The sequence below is a fragment of the Carya illinoinensis genome, chromosome 8 (genome assembly GCF_018687715.1).
Source record: "Carya illinoinensis cultivar Pawnee chromosome 8, C.illinoinensisPawnee_v1, whole genome shotgun sequence".
In the NCBI taxonomy this organism is placed as follows: domain Eukaryota; kingdom Viridiplantae; phylum Streptophyta; class Magnoliopsida; order Fagales; family Juglandaceae; genus Carya; species Carya illinoinensis.
The window spans coordinates 16,192,654-16,216,735 of record NC_056759.1 but is presented as its reverse complement, the minus strand read 5'-3'; the positions used below and the strand labels follow the sequence as shown (position 1 = coordinate 16,216,735).

Below are 24,082 nucleotides of genomic sequence, written 5' to 3'. Positions count from 1 at the left end.
TGCAATCTTGCATGTTTTACCTCAATGTCCAAAACTCACATGTTTGGTTTTCTGATGAAATGTAATCTTAAGTTTGTGGACTGACTTCCAGTCTTTAGTTGCTTTCATGTCAGTTAAGAGACCTGTATTTAATGTGATGAAATACCACACGCATATATAATGGGCATTGCTTTATGTTAGCATGATTTTGCATTGCTCAATTATAAGGATTAATATTTGGCTTATTAAATTAACATGGAATTCTTTTATATTTGAAAGAGAACATGGTCATATGTTTTGAAGATCAAGACACAGGGAGATGCCTAAAAGAAAGACCAACTGGAGATAAGAATGTCACCACCAAAATGTACTGTTGAGTATATCCTACCTTTATTGTATTTCACTTGGAATTTTCTTTTTTCATTTACTTTAAACGTCATTAGCTTCTAATCATTTACTATTAGAGAATCAAAATATAGGATCTTTTGATTAGCTTGTGTTTATAATTTGAGAACTTTATCAATTTTATCATATGTACAAATGTATGCATGTATATGGCATAGATAATAAATTCGTGGTTGGATCAGGAACAACATGCAAAGTTTGAGCTGTGGGGTGAAGGAGTAGCTATGTCTATTCTACCCCTTCTTTAGTTCAGCATTTGATTATAGGTATGGTATTGAAGGAGTTTACGGCTAGAGCCTTATTCCCACTGCCAATAGTTTGCCTTCAGCCGTTCACTTTTCCATCTTTCTTCTGGACATTTGTGGGCTATATTCCAAGAATTGTATCTCCATGAAAAACTCAAGTTGGGCAAAGGAATTCCAACTTGAGTCTATACCAAGTTGTGCTAGAAGTGCTACCTATGATGGCTAACCAATAGTTCTATACCAAGGCTCTGAAGGGTCACATGCCACATGCCACAGCAACTTGAAATTTTGTACAGGGGCAGTGTTGGTAATCCATTTTGAGAAGTAGAGAAGGTCATTCCGAGGTTGTTGGTCAGTCCAAGGTAGCCGATCAATCAAAGATTCCCCTTGTAGGTTGTCACTAGAGATGTTGTATGAAGATAAAGCTGCTAGAGTTGATAAGGTACATAACCAACGATCTTCTAAATATTGTGGAAGTGGGCTTGGGGATCCACAAGGGAAAAAGGCCCGATCAGCTCGATATGTCATGCCCACATCTCCTTGGCCTATTAAAATCAAAGGCCCATTAGATAGCCCTTTTTTTAGAAGTAAAAATTTATTAATATGAATATGCTTAGCCAAGTAGACTGAAAGGTGCAGTTTGGATAGTGAAATGAGATGAAATGGTTTTAAATTAAAGTTGAAAGTTGAATAAAATATTGTTAGAATATTATTTTTAATATTATTATTGTTTTGAAATTTGAAAAAATTGAATTATTTATTATATTTTGTGTGAAAATTTGAAAAAATTATAATGATGAGATGAGATGGGTTGAGAGTGTTTCTTGATCCAAACAGGGCTCAGAATGTATACAACAGAAAACATCTAGCTTGGAAGCAGAATTAGATACAAGGAAACCATGAACATTAAGCCCACAATAGGGTAACCATCCGAACAAAGCCCAAGAGGGAGAAATTAGAAACCTATCCAATCTAGACCAAGCCCAATTGGATGGCCATGTGAATGATCCTCCAATCTCTTGCTTGGGACAAAGACACGCCTCCCCCAATCTCTCACTTGGGAATTGAGTAATGTTGAAGCAACCACCAATGTTCCAAGGCATGTCCCACCAATCCAGGTTTGGCCCATAAAATCCGGAAAAGGCCCACTTGAAATCATTGACCACTTTATTTTTTATTGGCACCGGGTGTCCAAAACAACGTCCCAACTAATCATGGGGGTGCACAGGCCCTCAACAAGGAGTTTCCCGAGGACCTGTTAACTCTCCAACACACTCCTATACTCTTTCTCCACCATCCTTGTATCCCACATAACTAATACTCCACCCGAAGCTCCCTTAGAAGCTAAATAAGGCCATCCTACGTATTGAAAACTCCACAAACTCCAAACGATGCTACGAGAAATATATTCCATTTTTTATTCTGGAAAATACACAATATCAATTTTCCATGAACGGAGCAAGTTTTTAATTTGTACACACTTATTAAACTCTTTTAGTCCCCAGACATTCCAAGTTAAAATCTTGGGCTTCATAATACAATTGGTTTTACGCTCCCTCAACTTGGACTACCTCCCTTAACGTTATAGTCGATTGCCCAAGTAAGACACTATAACTCCCTCCACTTCTTAGATCTTGATTTTGTTCCAAGTAAGTGATCCGCCTCAATTGCAGTCAGTAATGCTGTGAATTGGTCCTCAAATCCTCCAAAGTAAATCCCCACATGCTGCTATATATTGTTAACCTTTTGTAAAACCCAATCCGATGATTAACCAGTTATATTGTTGATCGGTGGAAGAGATATTTGGGGGACAACATCTTCCCCAGACTCAGCTCCAAACTGTACACAGGGCCCTAAATATTCCTCCTCGGCAGGCACCAACAACAACCCCCATCATTTCCTCCACACCATCTCAAGCATACAAATCCCACACCTTCTCAACAGCTCCATTTTTGCTGTCACTACCTTGTCTGAAGATATGTGTTGACCCACAAGGTGCCTAAAGAGAGACCGAAACTCCCCCAAGTCTTGGCAATACATCAAGTTCCTTCACTTCCAGTGTGGGTGCCGTCGTTTTGTTAGAAAGAACATTGACCAATTAAAACATAAATTACTATAAATTGAAGGATTCAGGGGCTACCCCTAGAATAGACAATAGAAAGTTAAAAAGTCTGAGTTGCCTTATTAGTTCTGACTCAGGTAGTTCTAGGCGAACAATGATGCAGGGGAAGGGTGCTTCATTCCCACATGAAGCTGAGGATACCATCTTGGAATGTGAGAGGCTTGAATGTGGAACAAAAATACCCCGTAGTGCAAAATTTGTTAAGGGAATGGAATACAAATGCCATATGTTTTTCAAGAAACCAAATTTCGACATTGACTAAATTGCGAAATTTGTTGGGGTTTATGGTCCTAACTCTAATCAGAATAGAAACTTCTATGATATGAATTGGCATATATGATTAGATGGTGGGAAATATGGTTTTGCATTGGGGGAAATTTCAATATCATCCAATTTTTAAGTGAAATGTCGGTTGTGGCACGCTAGTCTATTTATGGTGGAATTCTCAGCATTGTTTTAAATATAACCTCATTGCTCCTCCATGGAAAGTGGTTACATGGTCAAGTATCCAGGATATGTCTCCATGGCCTTAGATTGATAGATTTCTTATTTCTTCCAAATGGGAAATGTTTCTAGAAGTGGCCCAACGAAGACATCCAAGACTGCTCAGCCCACTTCTCATTCTGTTGGACTATGGGCACTGTTATAAGTGCTATAGGTACTTTCAAGTTTGACTTCATATTGTTTTCTAGGATTCCCTAGTTGTTATCACAAATTCACGGCTCTAAAAGCCAATTTGACATTTTGGAACGTGCAAAGCATTTCAGAATGTCGGGAAACAGAAGAAGCTCTTTCTTGTTGAACCCAGTTCCTTTTGAAGATTTGGAAGAGGAAATGGCATTAGAGTTGAAGAAAAGTGAGGAAGGATTTCACTAGTAGTGAGGTGGAGAGGCTCACCCTTTTGGAGGATATTTGTTCAAGACTGAAATTAAGCGCCTTGTGGTTGGCATCTTGTGATTGAGAGAGGGCCACTAGTTTCCACCAGGTGGCTTACTTGCACTGACAAAAGAATTCTATAGACTACTTGAGAATAAATTGCATAGAAATTTCCAACACCATGAGATTCAGGAGCAGATTATATAGTTTTACTCGAAATGATACACTGAACACTTCAATTGGAGACCAAAAGTGGATGGCTTGGCTTTACAGGTACTGGCAGAGGAAGAAACTGGTTGTTTGGAAAGGCCATTGGGGAAAACTGAAGTTCAAGCGGTAGTAAAAGAAATGAATGTAGATAGAGACCTAGTATCTAATGTATCCTACATGGACTTTTTCCAAGGTTGTTGGGAGGGGGTGAAGGGGACCTAATAAGGGTTTTCATGACTTTCATGCTGATGGAAGAGCTGTCAAAAGCCTTAATGTGGCAATTATTGGCCTTATTCCGAAGAAGGTGAGGTGAAAAAAAAAGGTACAAGGGTCATTGACATCAAAGACTTCAAATACAAGTATTTAGAGCTGAGTTTACAAATCATCACTGATGTCCTCGCTAATAGATTGAAGTTGGGGTTGGGGAACATTCTCTCAATCTCAAAAGTGTGTATTGGGGAAAGGAAATTCTCGATCTTCATCTTTATTACTAATGAATGTTTAGACAGGAGAGTAAGATCAGAGATGGGTGCTCTATTTAAGTTAGACTTTGAAAAGGCATGTGATTAGTACATTAGGACTTTTTGATGCATATGTTGAGGTGGTGCGGCTTTTTAGTGCAATTGTATAGCTCAATGCATTTCCATAAGGTGGTGTTTTGTCTTTCAGAATTGACTCTACCCTAGGGGTTGGCTCAAGTGGCAGGGGCCTTGGTCTTAGTGGTATGCCCCCTCTAGGTCTAAACTTCAAATCCTCAGGTGCAAAAAAGTTCTAGGGGCCACGTCATATCGATGAAAAGCCGGTGAAAAGCTGATGATTTACCTGATCCGTGTGATGAGAAACTTGAACGTCGATTGGTCAGATCAAGAGCATTTTGTTGAGAAGTTGCTGAGAGATTTCTTATGGGATGATTTGGGGAGGAATAGAAATTCTACCTAGTGAATTGGCCCAAGATGTACTTCACATGGACTGGGTTGGTCATCTCACTATTCTCCAGCTGGTTTGACCATTTTGTTTGGATCCAATATTGAGTGGTTGGCTGCCCACCAAAAAAGCGCTTTTACCTGGAGAGAAATTATTTGTCACAGAAGTATTCTGGTGCCTCATGTTTGAAATTGCTTCTTTACTTCTCCAGACTATTTATAATGTAACCACCCAATAAAAAAAAAAACACTATTTATAATGTAACCTAAAGCAATCATTGTTTGGCGGCATGCATCCATTTGCACACTTTCATTTAACTTAGAGAGCATTCATAATCAATGCTTCATTGCTGTTTGATGTATAATAATGTTACTGAAACTGCGCTTTTGTATTTATACATGCTGCAAAAGGTAATCTCTTTTTCTCCAATTGTTCAGGCGCATTATTGACTTTGGTAGTGCGATAGATGATTTTACAATGAAGCATTTATATGGTTCCACTGGACCTTCTAGGTATCTCTTTTCTAATCGAAAGCTTTTTAATTCTGGTTTGTCTATTTTTTAATATCTTAGTTAATGTTGTGATATATATATATATATATATATTGATTTTTGGGTTTCCTCAGAGCTGAACAAACTTACGAGTATGCACCACCTGAAGCTTTTCTCAATGCAAGTTTCTATCATGGGCCAATAAGTACAACTTTGAAGTACGTCAATCTTCAAGATACCAATTGTAAAGTTAGCTTTATTGGTTGATTTTTCAAGAATGCATGCCATTTACGGACTTATGCTGCGAGTTCATATTCATTGGTTGGATTTAATATCATTTGGATTTTTGCTCTGATAATCACCATTGCTGGTTTTATTTGACAGGTATGATATGTGGAGCATTGGTGTTGTGATGTTAGAGTTAATTCTAGGATCACCAAATGTTTTTCAGATAAGTGCTTTAACACGTGCTCTTTTAGACCAGCATCTTAAGGGTTGGAACGAAGGCCTGAAAGAGCTCGCATATAAGTGAGTTCTGCACTTGACAAGACTCTAATATTTGGTCAAATTCTTCTTCAGATGGAACTTTGAATGGCTCGTTCCAATAGTTTCATCATTACAAACAACCATTGGCATGCTTGAAAATAAAATTTTGAGACTCTGATTTCTCATATGGAGATGACTCTCCGATTTAGGTGCAAGGCTGCCTAGCAATGTAGCAGTAATCAATGTGATCATTCTGTAGCTGGTTAATAGCATAATGCTAAATCTGAGTGTGTTGAACTGCTAAGAAATTTTTAGGGAGGATAACTAATTTATTTGGTGATTACTGTTAGGCATGATGTTTTCATTGTCTGAGATCTTGCCCATGTAATGGCAATTTTGTGCATGTCCCTGTAGCAACAGTTCATAACCATCTAATCTCATCCTATATCCTAGAGTTTGAACCATTTTCTTTAAGTGTGTCCAACTAGAGCTTCTACACTTAAAAAAGAAATGCACCACACCAGTTTATTTAAAAACAAAAAATTCAATGAAAAAAGCTAGTCCACCAGCCATTATAGGGTGGCCACCCCAGGTGCCAGAGTGGTAGCAGATCACCCCAACTGGGGTGGATCTCACCAACCTGGCCCCAGGGTGAATGGTCACACCCCAAATGGGATGGCTAGCCACCCATGGGGCACTCCTTGTGGATGGGTGTCCACCATTTTTAATTTTATTTTTATTTTTGTTTTTTTCCTTGGAAGGGCTTTAATTTTGTATGGGCGTGTTTTATGTGTTTTTCAATAAATGTTGATGTGTATGCTTTTTATTGGAGGTTGTGAAGGACATGGTTTATACTAGGTTTTAATTGAAGTTAAATTCTTCTTTACTATACTGGTTATTCGGTATCTAATCTTTACCAGCCTTTATCTCACTGTTTCTGCTTCACCTGAAAGTTCCCAAAATCTTCACCCTCCCTCTCGCTCATCTTCCTAATCTAGTCAAAATTTATCGTGGCTTCTAGCTCTAGTTATGTTTGTCTTTATACTCTTAACATCTGTATAAAGTTTTTGCGTGTTTCAACCTATCAAAAATAAATTTATTCACTCTCTAGTTTTGGAGTCATAGGGGGTAGAATTTTAGTCTCCATTTTCTTATAGTATCATGTTTGTAGTTGTAATGGACCCAAACTAGACTTATTTCGAGATAGTCAATCTCCAGAAGAATAGAAGACAGAGAGAGAGAAGTGGGGTGAAGAAGAGGATTCTGTAAAAAGGAATTTCGTTGTTGGATTTTCCCTCCAACCTTCTATTTATAGATTCTGTTATTGAGTACAATGACTAACACAAAACATTACCAAACGGTAACGTTTCATGTATTTATTACGTGACAATTAAGCTAAGGTGAAATGACAACGTTCTACTAACTCCCTTTCTCAACACCACACGACACCGTTTCTTTCTTCCACTAATAACAACTAACACCAACGGGTACTGCTGCACACAGAATCACAATCAGCACTTCACTCACCACCAGAAACTTCATCTACTAACCATCCACTCCAGCACCTTCTTGATCCCTAACAGTAGTCTTGCTTCAAGACAAGAGTTGCTATGACAAATTTCTTGTATGTGTATGCTAAACTATCCCAAATAATTGGCATTGGTGTTCTCACTCCCAACTAATGGATTGAGTCAATAGGAAATTTAAGAACCGTGCAAGTAGGATTTGCAACTAGGTCTAGAGTAACATATTAATCTCTCTGAGTGAATGCTTTTGTTCTGTTCTTTTAGGAACTTCTTGAGAGTGATTATTGAAACTTGTTTATGATGACAGACTTAGATCATTCATGGAATTGTGTATCTTAATCTCTGGGAGTTCCCCAAAACATCAGCACCCAATGGACCGAGTAAGTGTACCATCTTTTATTGCCAAGTGTCATCGAAAGGTTTGTTCAAGTGTAACATCATACTATTTTTCATTGCCAAGTGTTCTCCTGTGTATGTTATTGTGTTCATTCGTTTTACTTCATATTCTGCCCTCACTTTACTTCAGAAATAGATTTTATTTTGAGAACACTGTTGCTGACTTGCTTAATTCCTAACGTAGATTTTCCAATGCCTTAATTGGTGGTTATAAGCAGGGTTAGGGGTCTCAAGCTAGATCATGGTATCTACCTACGTCCTGGAACAACTGTTATTGATATTTAGGAATTTGAAGTGAGTGATTCATGTTTAGAACAATGGGAAGGTGTTTGTAGCTATTAGTAGGTAGAGAAATTAAATAGAAAAATCACCTCATTCTATAATAATTCTGCATAAAATTGGATATCAATGATTTGTTATTCCAAATTGTTTGTTTTTAATATTGGAAAAAATTAGAGCAAAATATCATAAAAACTTCTCCAGAAGCTTGTGTTATGCAAATGGAGTGAACAGAGTATTACATTACTAATCTGCATTGATGGGTTTTTATTTCTGCTTCGTTATTGGAAATTTCTGAAGTTTTTCTCTATTGTGATATATGAGTTATACGTTGGCTAGGGTTGTGCAACCGGATCTGAATCTGGATATCTGGCCATAACTGGATCCGGATTCTAAAAACCGGTCAAGTATCAGCTCGGATTAATCTGGAAATAATCCAGGCAGATAACCGGACACAATCCGTAACCGGATATCCAGATTTTTTCCCTTTTCGGGCGATAAATCAGGATATCCAGATTATAACCAGATTTAATCTAGATTTAGATATCCGGATTGTAACCAGATCTAATCCGGATTAAATATTAATACTTTTTTTTTTTAAAAAAAACTTTTTAAAACTTTAAAAAATATTTTTATAGCACTTTTTGATAAATTGCCCAGATTTTTTAGTTCATCCTACACTGTACTGAGATCTTCAAATACGAAAATTTGTTGAGATTATGCCAGCTTTGATGCATTGCCTTCATTTTATACAATAATCAAAATAAATAAACGTATATATGACAATCAGATGTTGTATGTGTCCAGTCATGGCAGGCATAAGATCCTAAGCAGAGTCCTAAAAGAGCTAGCTAGCTAGGACGGTAAAAGAAAGCATGTTAATGACGATTATTAAATTTGGAAAACCCAAGATAAGAAAACTTAAGATCAATACTAAGATATACTCTAGATCAATACTGTGATATACTCTTAGCTATGGAGCTCTCTCCTTTGTGTTTCTTGCATTCTTCTTTCCGTACGATCTTGAACTGGAGAATTTATCAAATTAAACAACTTAAATCAAGTAATTCAAGACTTATTATCTGCAAACTCTTCAGTTATTGGATTATGTCCTGCATCATCATGTTGGGTTTGTACCATTTTTAGATCTAGATTCGAATCAAAGTTTCATATATAATATTTTAAGCAAGAGGAAAAATTTAATTACCACTTCTTAGGATAGGCAAGGAAATGAAAATTTCTGCATAGGAAAGTTGGAGTTATCGTCATTGGCCTTCATTGGAAGCAGGGATTAAAAAAAAAAAAAATCTCCGATTACAGATAACCGGGTCACAAAACCGGATCTGGGTTCTTACCTGCCCGGATTACGGGTTTCAGAACGGACCGGAAAAAAATCCGTCCCAGTTCTACACCCCTAACATTGGCTAATGTAATTTTGTGACTCTGAGCTGTCCAATACTTTAGGTTGCTAGTTCTGTTTTGCATTTACTTGGACTCCATTGATTGAAAGTGTTATTGATATTAATTTGGCACTTCGTCCTTCATTTGCTTATTCTCTATCTTTTGGGAGAATTTGAGATTCCTGAATTTGCTTGATTGCTTTTGGGCTAATTCTGGTTATGCTAGTGCCCTTCTTGAACTAGAATTTACATCCCTGCCTTTTATGCATAAGAATGACTGTTTATTCATTCAGAGTAGCTTGGCTTAAAAAGTGCATAAAATATACTTTTGGGTGATTTTTGAATTTGACCATTATACTTCAGTTATTTATAGTGCAAACAGATGATGCAGTGTCCTTCTAGGTGAGGGCTTGACATGCAACTCTGGTGGTTCATTAATGAAAATAGATTAAGCCAACAGAAGGCACCTGTCCCCTGTGGTGGAGGGGGAGTTTTCCAGATGAACTTTGAGTGTTGGGCATAGCTAATAATAGCTTTGAGGAATATTGTCCTTTTGCAAAATACAGAGCTGAAAGAAGTTCTCTGGTCAAAGTATATAATCCATGTGTATATTTTGTGGTCTCTACAACTACTAATAAAATTTCATCTTTAGGATGGACTTTCACCAGCCTCCTGGAAATGCTCTGAAGAATTTTTTTCCAATCAGATAAAGAGTAGAGATCCTCTGAAACTAGGGTCTGTCTATGCTACTATGCATCTCTTCTATACTTGTACACATCATTTTATTATTTTGTCTAGTTCTTGGGAATGTTAGCTCATCAATATCTTCTTTTCACGATGTCTACAGGTTTCCCAATGTATCAGCTTTGCGATTAGTCCGCCATCTATTAGTTTGGGACCCGGTAAGTTTTTCATCGCATAGCTAAATGTAATGGGGATTTAAAATGCTTGTAAACTTGATGCATAGCTAAATGTAATGGGAATTTAAAATGCTTGTGAATTTCTAGGAGGATAGATTTAGTGTTGATGAGGCTTTAAGGCATCCTTATTTCCAACCTCCTCCCGAGCGATAAGTTGTTCGCAAAGTTCGTTAATTAATTTACTGGTGATTTCTTTCCACAACGAGGTACACCGTTGTCCTCCAATCTCTACTATCTTATGCCCATTAAACATATATCTACTACGACTAGTTCAATAATTTATTTATTTTCTTTCACTTCAGGTTTCATCTTGTCATTAATCGGGAAAGGAATTTGGAAGTCAGAATTGCAAAGCCTCGCAGAAACCATTTCAGGAAATTTTAACTGATCCAAACACACGAATACATGGGGAAATTGTAGCAATATCTTCATTTTCATTTGCCTGGTCAATGATCTACATTATTGCACCAGCCAATACATACAAGCAAAAAGCAACTGATCAAAGATCTACAATGGTTCTCTCTCTCGCTCTCTCTCTCTCTCGCATTTGGACTGAGGGAGGGAGCGAGGGGTGGGTTTACTAAATAAGCCCACCAGGGGCCGAATTGAGTCTTCACCCTTCCAATGTGATTTACTAAAAGAAAATGATAGTTTGCCTCTTGATTTTACCTAGAGGTGGCAGTACATGACATGAGTTATAAACTCAACACGAAATACGAACACGATAAGAAATTAACGGGTTTAGGATTTGACGTTACATCTCCGAATTTGATCCATTAAGACATGATCTATAAACAAATCAATCCACTTGACCCAAATCAACATTTTTCGACCCGTTTAGAATTTATTTAAAAATTGTAATTTTATTATTATTGAGTTGAAATATTGGTATTTTTCAGTATGCTTTTGTGTTTTTATTGTTAAGATTGTAATTTTGGATCTATGCTTATAGTTGTCATTATAGGGTTGTAATATTGGTTTTATTATATGCTAAAATTTGAAAAATATTGATATTTCTTTTGTTAGTAGGTAGTCTTATTCTTTTTAAGATGTTGATGCTACTAATGAAAGTAGATTTTAACTTTTATGTGAAATTATGTTAATTAGGTCAAATAGGTTATGCATGTTAGTTCAATTTATTTAAATAAGATGGGTTTAAATGAGTCGTGTTGTGTTGGTTTATTTTTAATTAATTATTAAATGGATCAATATATGTGACATGACACTACCTGTTATCTAAATGGATTAGGTTATGGTTTAAAATTTTGACACGTTTAGTTTAAAGAGTTAGGTTTGGGTTAACCTGTATGGTCAAATGTTTATAACTTGAAATAACACGAACTATATTCAAAAATACAAACTCTCACTTCTAATTTTGCCTCTTGGATTTAACAGCTAGTATATACTCTATGTAATTGGACTTTGCCTATTATTATGAATAAAGCTACTTGATTATAGATCAAAAAATAATTGCCAGCTAGTGTATTTTAAATTTTTTTTTTCTTTTTTCAATGTTTAAACAAGTTATTACTAGTGTATTTGTTTGTGTATATATATTTAAATGTTTAAATATGTTTAAAAAATATTTGAAAAAATTAAGAAAAAAAAGTGTTATTATATTAGGGGCACGCCCAACAACGCCACAAAGGTACATGCTGCATACTGTTGTGTCTCTCACTTGGGAAAGCCCGAATGGGAATCTCAGATCCTAATACCATCCAAGTCCTGTTATTCCATATGATTTTCTTTATACCTTCCCTTCAACACTAACGAAACCTTAGAATTTTCGAGTGAATTGTCTAAAATCTCTACATAAAAATTCAAAAAAATAATAATAATCAATAATAAAAAAAAATACTACTAATAACAATAACCTAGAAAAAAAAATGACAAAAAAAAAAAAGTCAGGAATTTAAAAAAAAAAAAAAATAGATGACCACTAGTGGCTGGCGTTGATGGCCATTTTTCCCCCTTTTTTTAATTATAATTTTACTTTTATTTTTAATTTCCTACTAAATTTCAGGATGGTCTAGATAATTTACTCAAAAGTCTTAGAGCTTCTTTGTATGTAACAATTCAACCAGACGAAGGGAATGAATTAAAAACATTGGTAGTTTTTATACAAAATTTGAAGTTTTCATAGTTTGGAGTACAATTTAAGAAATGAGTGGTGGTTTGGGAGTGCAAAGTAAAATTTCCTTAATATTACATGGGCAGAGAGATGTTGGATCTATCCCAAAGCAGCCTGTGTGAAACACATTCTTGTGTTAATGTATTTGTAGCTTGAGACATCAAATCAGGACCAGGATTCCCACAATCTACGCTTTTTAACGTAATTTTACAGCAGAAGTTTAAAAGCTCTTAACTATTAATTTTAATATAAATGTGCACATGGCCACCGGTTACTAATTTTTATTTTTAGACAAATAAAAATAAAACAAGAAGACGACATTTTGCTGCTCTTTATCTAGTGTTTCTGTAAGATTAGTGCGCTCAAGTATCTATGACAAAAGAAAAATAAGGTTACTTTTTTATTTTTCTAAGCAAACTCGATATATTACAATTAAGGGATACAGAAATTAGAAGTACATGAATAAGCTGTAGGGGACATCGATAAATACCCTTTCTTAACTAGTGCAACACTATAGGGGGAAAAAATGGACACTATGTTTCTTACCCTTCCTTGCTAAGACAGAGCTGCACAAAATAGTGATTTTTATATAATCCGAGAGTGGGATTGTAGTCCCATGACCTATGACCATAGGTCATGGTGATTATAGCGACTGTATTTTATCTTGAAGTGACTGTTGGGGAAGTTCACTCTTCGTCTTCACGATCATGTAGCCAAATAGGACAACTCTTATAATAAAAAGTTAGATAAAAAATCATAACTCCATTGCATTATACGTCATTGCAAAACTCCACACTTTTTCAAAGAAGTACATGTGATTCTCATGCCGGAGGCAAAAGTTAAAAAAGTGAGACTCATGGATTGTGGGAGAGAGAGACCGCCAAGGGACTAAAGAGGGGAAATATCTGGTAAGCTTTCTTAACACGCCTTTGCTAGGTAGGTGGATGACAATTATATGCCAACCAAATATGTTGCAGTACATCATGTTCTCATCTGATCTTACGCAGATTCTACTTATGGGGGAATTAATGGCTTTTTGAAGAATGATCAATCATAGTGCATGCATGAAAGCAGAGGTAATTGAAGTTCTATCTATACTCATGTATTTGCGAAGATAGAGGAAGATCATGTCCTATTATTCATACTACAAAACAAAATTAAAAAAATAATACTAATAATAATAGAGAAATGTTTTAACATAAAGATTTTATAAAAATAAATCTACAAAATGACGTGACTTGATGTGGTACTTTAAATTATAAAATTACTTTTATTATAAAGTAGATCTAACGTATCATATGAATTCATGTTTGTCAATGCTACCTTTTCCGAATGCTGCCTTTATTATGCATGTATTCAGGCAATAAGGATGAGACTTAGAAAGAACCTGAATCATGTGTAAGATCACATACATCTTGTGGTGTCAAGCTTTGGAAAAGTAGCATCAGACGAAACCAACCATCAAATATCTATCTTACTTTTGCCAACCACCAAATCTGAAACCAAAAAACAAATAAAAAGAAGAAAATAATTGGTTAGAGAAAATTCAGGTGTCATTCCAGATTAGAAAACTCACTCCCCACACAATAATGGAAGCAGCAGCTGCTTGAATTCCAGCTCTTTTATCATATCTCCTGTCTGCATGATTTTTCTGATACTTCAGTAGTTTACAGAGCACAGTTAGTAAAAAAAAAAAAAAAACCCCATCATGTATATATATATATATGATCAGCATCATTTACAGGTAGAACTCTACTCATGTACTGTGCCCATTAACTTGTACAGACTGAACATAGGATGCATGTGAAAGTAATCCAAAGAAGTATCTCACTTGGCTTCATTACCTCGATGGTCATCAAATGCTAGATCAACAATATGATCAACTGTAACCTCTTCACAGAACACCTTTATGCCATTGCATCAACCTCACCATCATTTTTTTTTTTTTTTTAAGAAATAAAATCTTACTTTTTTCAGGAAATGAGATCTAAAAATGAAAATTGAGGGTGTCCCTCTCTTATTATTAGGTTTACTACTATTAGCTTGTACGATGCATAATCTATTAAATGAAAAACATTCTAGACTACTAAAATAATTAAATTCAAGACTACTAAGATCAATTATTAGTGTTGCCATTTCTAATCTCTAAAATCCTAGTTGAGCAATTTACGTATCCTTTTCGAGTGAAACGAGACTTGAATAATTATTTATACAATAATTGGCCAATAACCCCTTCCCCATGTGGCCCAGCCGCAGCCGCCATGGGTGGCCTAATAGGGCCATCACCTTATGCCTCTAAGAACTTATGGTACTTTTCAGCTTCATGATTGTATTCTAGGATAAGCACGACATCCTTATGCACCATTTCACATGTTAAAGTAGTTGGTGTATCTACCTTTGAAACATGTAAGCAACTGATTTGAGTTGAGTTTAAATTTAAACTTAGTTAAACATCCAAACACACAACTCTCAAATTATTAAAATTCATTTAACTCAATACCTCTTATAAGTGGAACCTATAATTTTTTTCAATTTAACATTTCTTTACATGCACGCAGGACCCAGAATCTTTTTTAACTTTTCATAAATATATATAAACTCATCTTAACATCCAAATACATATAAAGTCATCTTAAATGAGTTTTATAAAATTCACTCAACCATCTCAACTCACTACTATTCATACAGAACTCAACTCATCTCAACTAAACTCAACATCCAATCACAACCTAGACAACTCCCTATTCGGTGTTATGTATGATTGTATTCTACGTGCTTTTGCTATCTTTTCTCATTTATACCATTCACTTACCCCGCAGAAGAGAAAAAAAAAAAAAAAAGACTCATAAAGGGTATTCTTGGGATGATTTTATCCCATTGTACTCAACTTTTGTATTTCAAGGATGAAGATAACCCTATCCGGTAACCCTTTTGCTTTGCATACCTTATACCCGTGGAGTGGTGGACAAAATGCGTTCACTTTTCATGCTGACCAAGCCGAGTAAAATAAGTTACATATTTTATTTTCGAATTTTGCTATATACAAACACAATCACGTACTAATCAGTGTATCAATACTGATTCATTCATACTCAAAATTTAAATTGACACTGTTTTCAATAAAATTTACTTTTTGACCAATTACATCACATTGATGCACAGATTAATGTACAATTATGCTTACAATTATATTTTTTTTAAGTGCATATTGCAGAAAAATAAATGATATTTTAAGGGTGAAAAGTTCAGTTTTCTCCTCTTTCTGATATATAATTACATGATTAACCTATTAGCACTTGGGAGTTAAATTGGAAATAAGAATATATTGCCAAAAATGTTAAAAAGATAAATTACAAAATTTGAGGAAAGAAGAAAAAGAAATATGACAGACGTTGAATGCACCTCACTAGTATACATGGTGGGGATATAATTGTAACTATTTTTTCCAACTCGCAATTTTCCTTTTTTCTAAATCAAGGGTTCATGGCTGTTTATACGGCTGTGAAGCTCCAACATTTCTTGATGGTTTGGTTCTACAGAAAGGGCAGCTCGACAGTCTCGGAGTGCACCCAAGACATCTCCGACATGGTCATGGAATGCTGCCCGCAGGTGAAGAAGGTGAAGGTCTGCTTTGAATGCGATTGCCCTCGATAATTCAGCAATGGCTTCTTTTTCCTTGAGGCTGTCCATCAATACTGCTCCAAACAAAACAACAATATGAACTCCAATAGCAGCAGCACCAACATGATACAAACCTAATAAAGGCTAATTAGTCCCAAAGGGACTTGCAGAAATTTGAAACCAAATAATATGTAGGTAGAACTTGATAGGTCTAAATGGTTGAAAAGAAAGGTATATTGACCACCTCTATGACACTGAAGGTGGTTTCACACAACCCACTTGTATTTTCTTGCTCAACATCTAGCAAATTTGAATTTGAGAAAAAAAACAATACAAGAAAAAACCTCTTTCTTTTCAAAGCCCAGTGATAGAAATAAATCACACACCAGCAGCGACAAATCGTTTAATCATTGTGGCTGGCATCTTTGTCATCATCATTTATAGGTCAGTATTACAAAAAACATACACGAATTTTAGCCAATTATGGAGGTATGAGGGATTAGGAAGGAGGGAAATCTAACCTGCAGCTCGATATCTGTAAGGGTATACCCGGAGAGGATCTAATCGGGTAACCATCTCCAGATCTGCCTTCGTTAGTTCACGATCGCAATACTCAGACCTCTTCTCATAGGCAGATGCATTGTTCCGAGCCTTGTCAATCAGTTTGGTCATTTCGTCGTATGCAGCAGTCTTATCATTTCTGAGAAAATGAACCCGAGCAAGGCCCTGGTGAGCCCGGGTGTGTCGGATTTTAAGGGCATTAATGTAGCAATCAGCTGCCAAGTCTAACTTCCCACAGTCAACATAAACACTTCCAAGATTGTTCAATGCCTGCCAAATGGAAATTTCAGGATTTGAAAAAAGATCAGAAGATGCATAAGATCCAAATTTCCAAGCTTTTTACAATGTATTTAATATCATGCCAAAAACAGACTAGATTTAACAAATTGTACAAGAGTACCTTTGGTAAAAATATATTTCCATATGAAGTTAATTTTTTTTAAAGGTAATTTAATATTTAGTTACTGAAATATGACCTTCAAAAGTGTCCTCTCGTCATCAGTTTATAGAGAATCATTTTTCCAACAAGCAGTCAATAGAGGAAATCACTTTCTTTATAACCAGTTCATAAAGAAAATATTTTCCAACGCCGAAGAACTAAGACCCCAATGAATTTTTGTTGACTTTATGGATCTAGTGGGAAAATGCCAAAAACGTCTAAGCATTTTCAAATGATAATTTCAAAAATATTAGTTTAAAATTTTCATAGTATATCTTCTATACTTCTAATATTATCTTAATTTCGAATGAAACCAAGAACTTCTATAGTGTCATGCTAGGGAGGATTAAATCGTGTAAACAGGTCTCATTAGAGAAAGACTGTAATACATAATAGTTTGATATTTAGTGAAAAAGCCATTATGTCCACGACTTATTTCAGTCTCCTCTCCAGATTTTGTCGTTATGGTCAGCTAAGTGTGAAAAAAAACATATGTGCCAAAAGCTTAAATATTAAAATTTCAAATTTCTTTATTAACTATCATTTTTGCTGGAAAACTAAATGGGCAGCCACTCAAGCAACCGGGCAGCTCCGAATTTTAGTGATTTTTAGAGTCCAGATAGGCCTGCTTGGACTTGGTATTTACAATGCCTTTTATTTCCTGTTCACATTTTTTTCCTATGAGTTTGTCGCTCACCTCTTCTAACCAATCTCGTTATGTAATGCCCAAAGGAAAGAAAGCCCAAGCCACATCTGGGCCATACTCCAAAAAGATTAATCAATAGTACAATTGGAGCCCCATTGGAATCATAGCAAAGAGCAATAACTTCTCCCTCTCAAACAATGTAGGATCTCATACACCACCTACACTCATCGGTCAATATGAGCTATATCACAATTTCTCCCTCCTTAAATTCTTGACATCCTCGATGGGTCATTACATCATAAGTGGCATGGCTCAAGTACGACACTTCTAGTTAGGATATCTGATACAATTTGAAACATCCCAATGGAACTCCCACCCCACATATGCATCATACTCTAAAAAGACTAGTCAGTAGTACAATTGGAGCCCCCCATTGGAATCATTTTAGAACTTGTCCCTCCCAAGCAATGTGAAATCCCATACACTACTTACACTCATCGGTCAGTATGGGCATCGCATGTTATGACCTTCGTTAAGTAGATGTCATAATCTTGACGAGTGCAATAATTTATTTAATAACCACTTGAAGTTTTGTAAAAGGCCCTTATATTTTATACTATCAATGAACTATTTCTCCAATAATAACATCATCACTAAAAGGAAAATCTTATTATCATTCCAGTAATATGCTAGAAGCAAGAAACCAGGTGAACGTTTTAGCATACTCAAAAACAGCATTATAGCAATACCTTGACTAGAATAAAGCATGAAATTTAAAGAAAATCAAAGTATTGTCAGTTGATTAAAGGAATTCACTTTAATGGTAAGAAGAAAAATTAAAGATAATCAAAGCATTGTCAGTTAATTAAATAAATTCACTTCGAAGCATAGGATATTAAAGGAAGTATTGTCACTCTACTAATCAGAGTGGACATTTTACTTATCAAAAACAATTAAAGGAATTCAAAATGCCAAGAGCATGGGAAAATTATATTTTGAGAAACCCAGATTCAATACTTAATAGTACAATTATTAAATATTGAATTTCTCAGAAAGAATCACAATATAGCCCCAAAATTTTGTTGTGAACCCTACAATAATGCAAACCAAGAAAGTTTTCCTCAGAAAAGCCGGGTAACAGAAAATCATACCTGACCTTTGCGCAGCCTGTCTGAGGGACACTTCAAGGCATCTTCAAGGAGCGAAACAACAGTTGAAGAACAAGATGGATCTTGGCTAGAGTCGGCCAATGCATAGGCTTTCAGGAAGAAAGCTTCAAAAGATCTCTTGATTTTGATAGACTCCTCTGCTTTCTGAAGCCCTTCCTCACAGTGGCCTGTATCATATAGGATCCATCCTTCATAAACCAATCGTTCATGTTCACTGGAAGCATGTTGGCGAGCCAATTGTAGACTTCGCATTGCTGCCTCAGGACAGTTCAATCTGATCATGTAAAACTGTGAAAAGTCTAGTGCCTCAATGTGAAAAGAATCATTCTACAACCTAAAATCTCAAGTAGGTGGAAGAAAATGGAGCCAAATTCAGGGTTTACAGAAGCAGAAATAATTCCAACAAAGAGACAAGAAATTCACATTCCAAGTATAAGAACACTATGAATACGAAATAATCTATATATTTTTATAATAAAAACAAGTATAAAATAACTTCTTCTTTTTTTAAGTAAAATCACACGTTAATATATTACACAATCAAAACATTGGGTCAAAGATACTTAAAGAAAAAGATGAGGATGATTCCAGTCCTTTTGAACTCCAGGAATAATTCTATAACAGTACTGTAAAGATATAAAGCACTAAATACCTCAGGAGAAGCAAAGACTGTCTGAAGTATAGAACCCCTTTTGCTGCATCAGATTCAAGCATCTGGTAAATAACAGATAGAGACCCTATATCATCAACTGAAGACCAACGATCATACAATTGCAGCCAGCAATCTGCGGCTGTCCAATTATCTACATGCTCACGCACAAGTGTACGGAGCTGGGATGCTGCCACCCGTCCCTCAAACATCCTATAATCAGGGGACAGGGTCAGAATTGCCTGAACATCACAAAGGGCTGACTGGTAAATCTCAAGGGCTAGATAGAAACAAAACCGAAGTTCCAAGCATTCTAGTGCAAGTTTAAACCGAAGAATACGATTGATCTCTGCAAGTGCATCTTGAGTATTCTGACTCCTCATTAACGAAGCAGCTCGATACATGTAGGGGTAAGTAAGAGTTGGGTCCAACTCGGTTGCTTTCTCAAGGTCCTCCCAACACTTCTCTCCTTCACAGTATAATGACCTCTCTTGGTGCATCCATCCAAGTGGGGCAACAGTGGAAATTACAGAGCTAAGCTTCTCATATGCCCAAAGTTTATGACCCTTGGAGTAACCAATTCTAGCTAAAGCTGCAACAGAATAAACATGGCCAGCATTCAAAGCTGCCTCAAAAAGATGTTTGGCTTCTTCATACTCTTTCCTCCAGAACCTCACACATCCCAATTGATGAAGTGCAATCAGTCTTTGCCGGTCTGTTTCAGCATATTCAATTAATTGTTCCAGGAAACAAGCTGCTTTATCAGACCGGGGATCAAGGTGCATTGCGACTTCACTTAATAAACTATACAAGGAAAATGAGGCTGACCCAACCATGATTGATCTTTGCTGTCTATTAGCTTGGAGAAATATTTCCACCACTCGATCGTCATTCAAACAATCAGGAAGATCACGTAAAAAAACTTGCAAACATGAAGCAGCTAAAATTGGAGTGTTCTCTTCAAGAGCATATTCCATGAGTTCCACCGCATCTTCTCTAGTGGAAACCTGAGACGCGAGTTTCCTATCACAAGCATCTTTGAGCCTTTCACAGCAAAACTTATTCGCAAACACTAATATTTCCAGCAGAAGATTTGTAGGGACTTCATTTAAACTGCTCGATATACTGAACTCATTCACTGCCCTCATACCTGATGGCGAGATATTGTTTTCGGATAAATCAATTTCCTCACAGAGCGATTCTGTGAAACAACCGTTTAGCATGGCATTAAATGGAGCTGAAAGGCAAGAAATTTTCTTCCTATCACAAACTATTTTCTCATCTCCAATTCTAAAACTAACGTGTCTTGAAATTTGGTTCCCATTAATGAAAAGACGCTCATGGGAATCGACATTTATATCAAGAGGAAGCTGAGATGCTACATCTATAGGCCCAAACTCTTGTGCACATTTACCACAAGTGCCCAGTAAGTCAGCTATGAGATCTTCCCCTTGCTTCTCATACTTCAACCAAGCTCCAAACACTAGCTTCTCATGAGCGCTGCTAGCCTTCTGCCAAGCTGCACGGAGGCTTCTCCGCATCAATTTGATCTCCCCAAGGCCCCTAAACACTTGATATTGTAACAAATAGAGGTTCGACCTCTCTTGCGGAGAACACGACTCAAGTTCTTCATGAATTTGAGCTAAAACTTCTACATAGTCAACAGGTTTAAAGAATGGTAGTATCGGTGGCTCAGGAACCTTGATAAGAGATTCTCTAAAGAATTTAAAACGCCCAAGAAACAAAAACACAAAACCAAAATTATTTTAATTCACTGAATTAGAAAAAATAAATTAAGCTATTGAAAATAAAAACTACGACAAGAAAAACTTACATGGATGAAGAAGAAGAAGAAGAGGGTTGTGATGAAATTTTTGAAAGTTTCCCCCTTTCAACTTGAAGCCAAGACTGCGGATTCAAAGCATTTAGCTGCGTTTCTTTGCAGGACTCAGAGGGGAAGAAAGTCTTCATGGGGCATAAGATGTGAAACAACTCCCAGATCTCCACAACAGGCAGATGGGTTTCCCTCTCCACTCAACTCAAACACTATAAAAGTTTGACAAAAGAAAAAATAAGATAAAATTATGTTCGCTGTCATCACAATACATTACCCTTGGCTCAGACAAATTCCAATCCACCAAGGGAAGAAGGAAGAGAGAGAACAAACTAAAAAAATAAACAACAAAGCTTTAAAAAAACAAACAAACAAACCGTCTCAATCCTTATACTGGGTACTTTCAAATAATCGATAAACGCCCGAATTGGAACAAAAATAATTTCGGGCTCCTTTCACTCACCAAACAACAAAAATAAAGCTTTGTTTCTTAGTCTCGCAATCACAATCATTCGAAATTATATTGATTCCACTATAGATAAATGATATATCAAAAACTGTTTGTTTGCCTCTAGCTTAAAACAGAAAATATCATTAGTCTCTTCAGTATAGAAAAGCAATAAAACCAGAAAAGACTGAACAACCGGCTAAGGGTTACGTAAGATCTCTACCAGAAAAGTGACTAAACCCACATTTTAGCCCACCCAACTTCTCCATAAAACGCCAAGCAACCAATACCAAACAAAGTAAGCACAGACAGAGAGAGAGAGAGACCCACTTCGCTTTGTGGCTTGAGTTTTGAAGATCTGGATCAGAGAATAGTAGCTGAGAGCTTCAGAGCCAGTAGATCAGAGAGAGAGAGAGAGAGAGAGAGAGAGAGTCGCTTCATTTTATGGTTTAAATTTGCAGACCCAGATCAGAGAATAGGAGCTGAGAGAGTGAGAGGCTGGAGATCAGACAGTGAGAGGAATCGAAACGAAAAATCCCGACTTTAAAAAACTTTGCTTCTTAGTTCTTTCACTTTTTTTTCTTGTTTGGTAAAAGGGAAAGTTTTTTCTTTTCCTTTTTTTCTCACTTTCCTTCTGTTGGAGACCAGAAAAGATTTTGCAGCCTCTCCTTGGTTTTGGTTGGAAGTGGAACTACTACAGAATTAAACTGGAAAGTGGACTTCACGTCACGGATCCAAACGACGTCGGGAGGGATTGGCTGTCTTGTAACTTCTGTTTACATCAATAATTGTCTTACCAAACAATTTAATGCTCATTTTTTAAATAATGACAACTAGAAAATAAGGTGCGTCTCCTCAATATTCTCTCACTCTGACAACTTTAATGCTGCATTTTGAAGTTTATGAAATTTTAATTTTACTTAAATTATAAAGTTAAGATATTAAAATTTATCTCGTTTGATTATACAGTTCAGTTTAATTCAATTCAGATAAAATATTTAGTTAAAATTTAAATAAAATATTCTTATAATATAATTTTTTTAATATTAATTTTTTTTAAAATTTTAAAAAATTAAATTATTTATTATATTTTATATAAAAATTTAAGAAAAATATAATAATTATATAAAATAAAATAATTTAATTTTGTATAACCAAACCAATCCTAAATGTTATTAGATACGATGAAAATGAGCCCATTAGATTCAACAAATAGATAATTGCGGATCAATTCATGAAATCTACGAGTGATTGGTATTAATCCTTTGGAAAATGATAGGGAATCGAAAATGGTAATAATTTTTTTATTTAATGATTAAAGAGTAGATTAGTAGTGAATTGGTTTTTTAAAATTTATTAAACTATTTAAATATTTGAAAAAAAATAAGTAAATAAATAAATACATTTTGCACTATGACACAATTATCGATGGTCTAGCATTGTGCTAATCCTTTTACTGATTTATATATGTTTATTTTGACAAAATTTTAATTATATATGTATTGAGATGTTGGTTATATCTATTAAGTATTGTCCTAGATATTGATTTTCTTATGAATCTGCATGTGAATGCATTCAATCAATACAATTTATGCTTATACAGATGTTTGGCAGCCAAAATTCAGCTCTATGTTCAAGAAAAATAATCCACCTTCCACCTTTGAAGCCAAAGGCCATTTTCCTATCAAATATATCTTCATTTAAACACAACATCTCTCAAAGTATTCAAATCTCCGGCTTCATTTGGATCATTTAACGATCACAATACATAACTCTCAAATCAATAAATATTATTTAATTCAAAATTTTTTTACAACATAAAACTTCTAACTTTTTTTAATTTAATACTTTTTCACATACGAGATTTATAATTTTTTTAAACTTTTCATAAATATATCTAAATTTATCTTAAATGGACTTTATAAAACTTACTGTATTATTTTAACTTACTATCATTTATAAAGAACTCAACTTATCTCAACTCAATTTAGCCTAAATAATATCTTTTAAAACTAAAAGAAAGAAAGAAACAAGAAAAAAAAAAAAAAACAGAGACAGCAGTGCCACCACGTGGGGGTTGTGTTTTTTTCTTCTTGGAATGTTTTGTAAATAATTTATTATATCATTACTAAAAACATTTAAACAAAAAAAAAAGTTTTACATCCGAATATATGTTTAATACTTTTTTAAAACTCTATTATAAGTGCCTATTTGGAAATCTCGCTGAGAATAAAACTTTAATTATAGAGTTTTGTTAAAAAGATCTACAATTGAAAATATTTTGTAAACATAAGCTTTAAATGCTTTTTGTAGCTACTTAAAACA

At 35.3% G+C, this 24,082-nt stretch overlaps 2 protein-coding genes across 12 annotated transcripts in view; one reads left to right on the top strand and one right to left on the bottom strand.

Annotated features, from left to right (window-relative positions):
• The window catches only part of LOC122318432, a 36,082-nt gene extending 24,922 nt beyond the window's left edge, over positions 1–11,160 (top strand). For 5 of the 8 annotated variants that reach the window (XM_043135772.1, XM_043135770.1, XM_043135771.1 and 2 more), the window contains 9 exons: positions 259–346; positions 5,199–5,273; positions 5,387–5,470; positions 5,637–5,780; positions 7,572–7,644; positions 9,992–10,074; positions 10,187–10,241; positions 10,347–10,465; positions 10,562–11,160. In XM_043135772.1, the coding sequence (XP_042991706.1) occupies positions 259–346; positions 5,199–5,273; positions 5,387–5,470; positions 5,637–5,780; positions 7,572–7,644; positions 9,992–10,074; positions 10,187–10,241; positions 10,347–10,412 (668 nt within the window). In that variant the 3' untranslated portion in view covers positions 10,413–10,465; positions 10,562–11,160. Of the gene's footprint in view, positions 1–258; positions 352–5,198; positions 5,274–5,386; positions 5,471–5,636; positions 5,781–7,571; positions 7,645–9,991; positions 10,075–10,186; positions 10,242–10,346; positions 10,466–10,561 lie in introns of those variants that run through there. The other 3 variants (XM_043135776.1, XM_043135775.1, XM_043135774.1) reach the window with 2 other exon arrangements.
• A 4,533-nt stretch (positions 11,161–15,693) lies between these two features.
• LOC122318431 (ETO1-like protein 1) lies at positions 15,694–22,446 on the bottom strand. Of its 4 annotated transcripts, none has more exons than XM_043135767.1 (6): positions 22,084–22,445; positions 21,310–21,521; positions 19,479–21,191; positions 18,809–19,100; positions 16,533–16,842; positions 15,694–16,085 (listed from the first exon to the last, which is right to left on the bottom strand). In XM_043135767.1, the coding sequence occupies exons 2-6, from the start codon at positions 21,444–21,446 to the stop codon at positions 15,859–15,861; spliced, it is 2,679 nt and encodes an 892-aa protein (XP_042991701.1). In that variant the 5' UTR covers positions 21,447–21,521; positions 22,084–22,445; the 3' UTR covers positions 15,694–15,858. The 4 variants fall into 4 exon arrangements, with proteins under 4 accessions (XP_042991701.1, XP_042991700.1, XP_042991702.1 ...); XM_043135766.1 differs by having other exon boundaries at positions 22,088–22,445; XM_043135768.1 differs by lacking the exon at positions 22,084–22,445 and adding an exon at positions 21,687–21,964.
• Between the last annotated feature and the right edge of the window lie 1,636 nt (positions 22,447–24,082).

Bases quoted from the DNA above. Each gene is read 5' to 3' on its own strand.
- LOC122318431 (XM_043135767.1), bottom strand. From the start codon at position 21,446: ATGAAGACTTTCTTCCCCTCTGAGTCCTGCAAAGAAACGCAGCTAAAT. The intron at 19,101-19,478 runs GTATTTAGTGCT...TTACATGATCAG, and splicing joins CAGTCTTTGCTTCTCCTGAG to ATTGAACTGTCCTGAGGCAG. The intron at 16,843-18,808 runs GTATGATTTTCT...TCCATTTGGCAG, and splicing joins ACAGGCTGCGCAAAGGTCAG to GCATTGAACAATCTTGGAAG.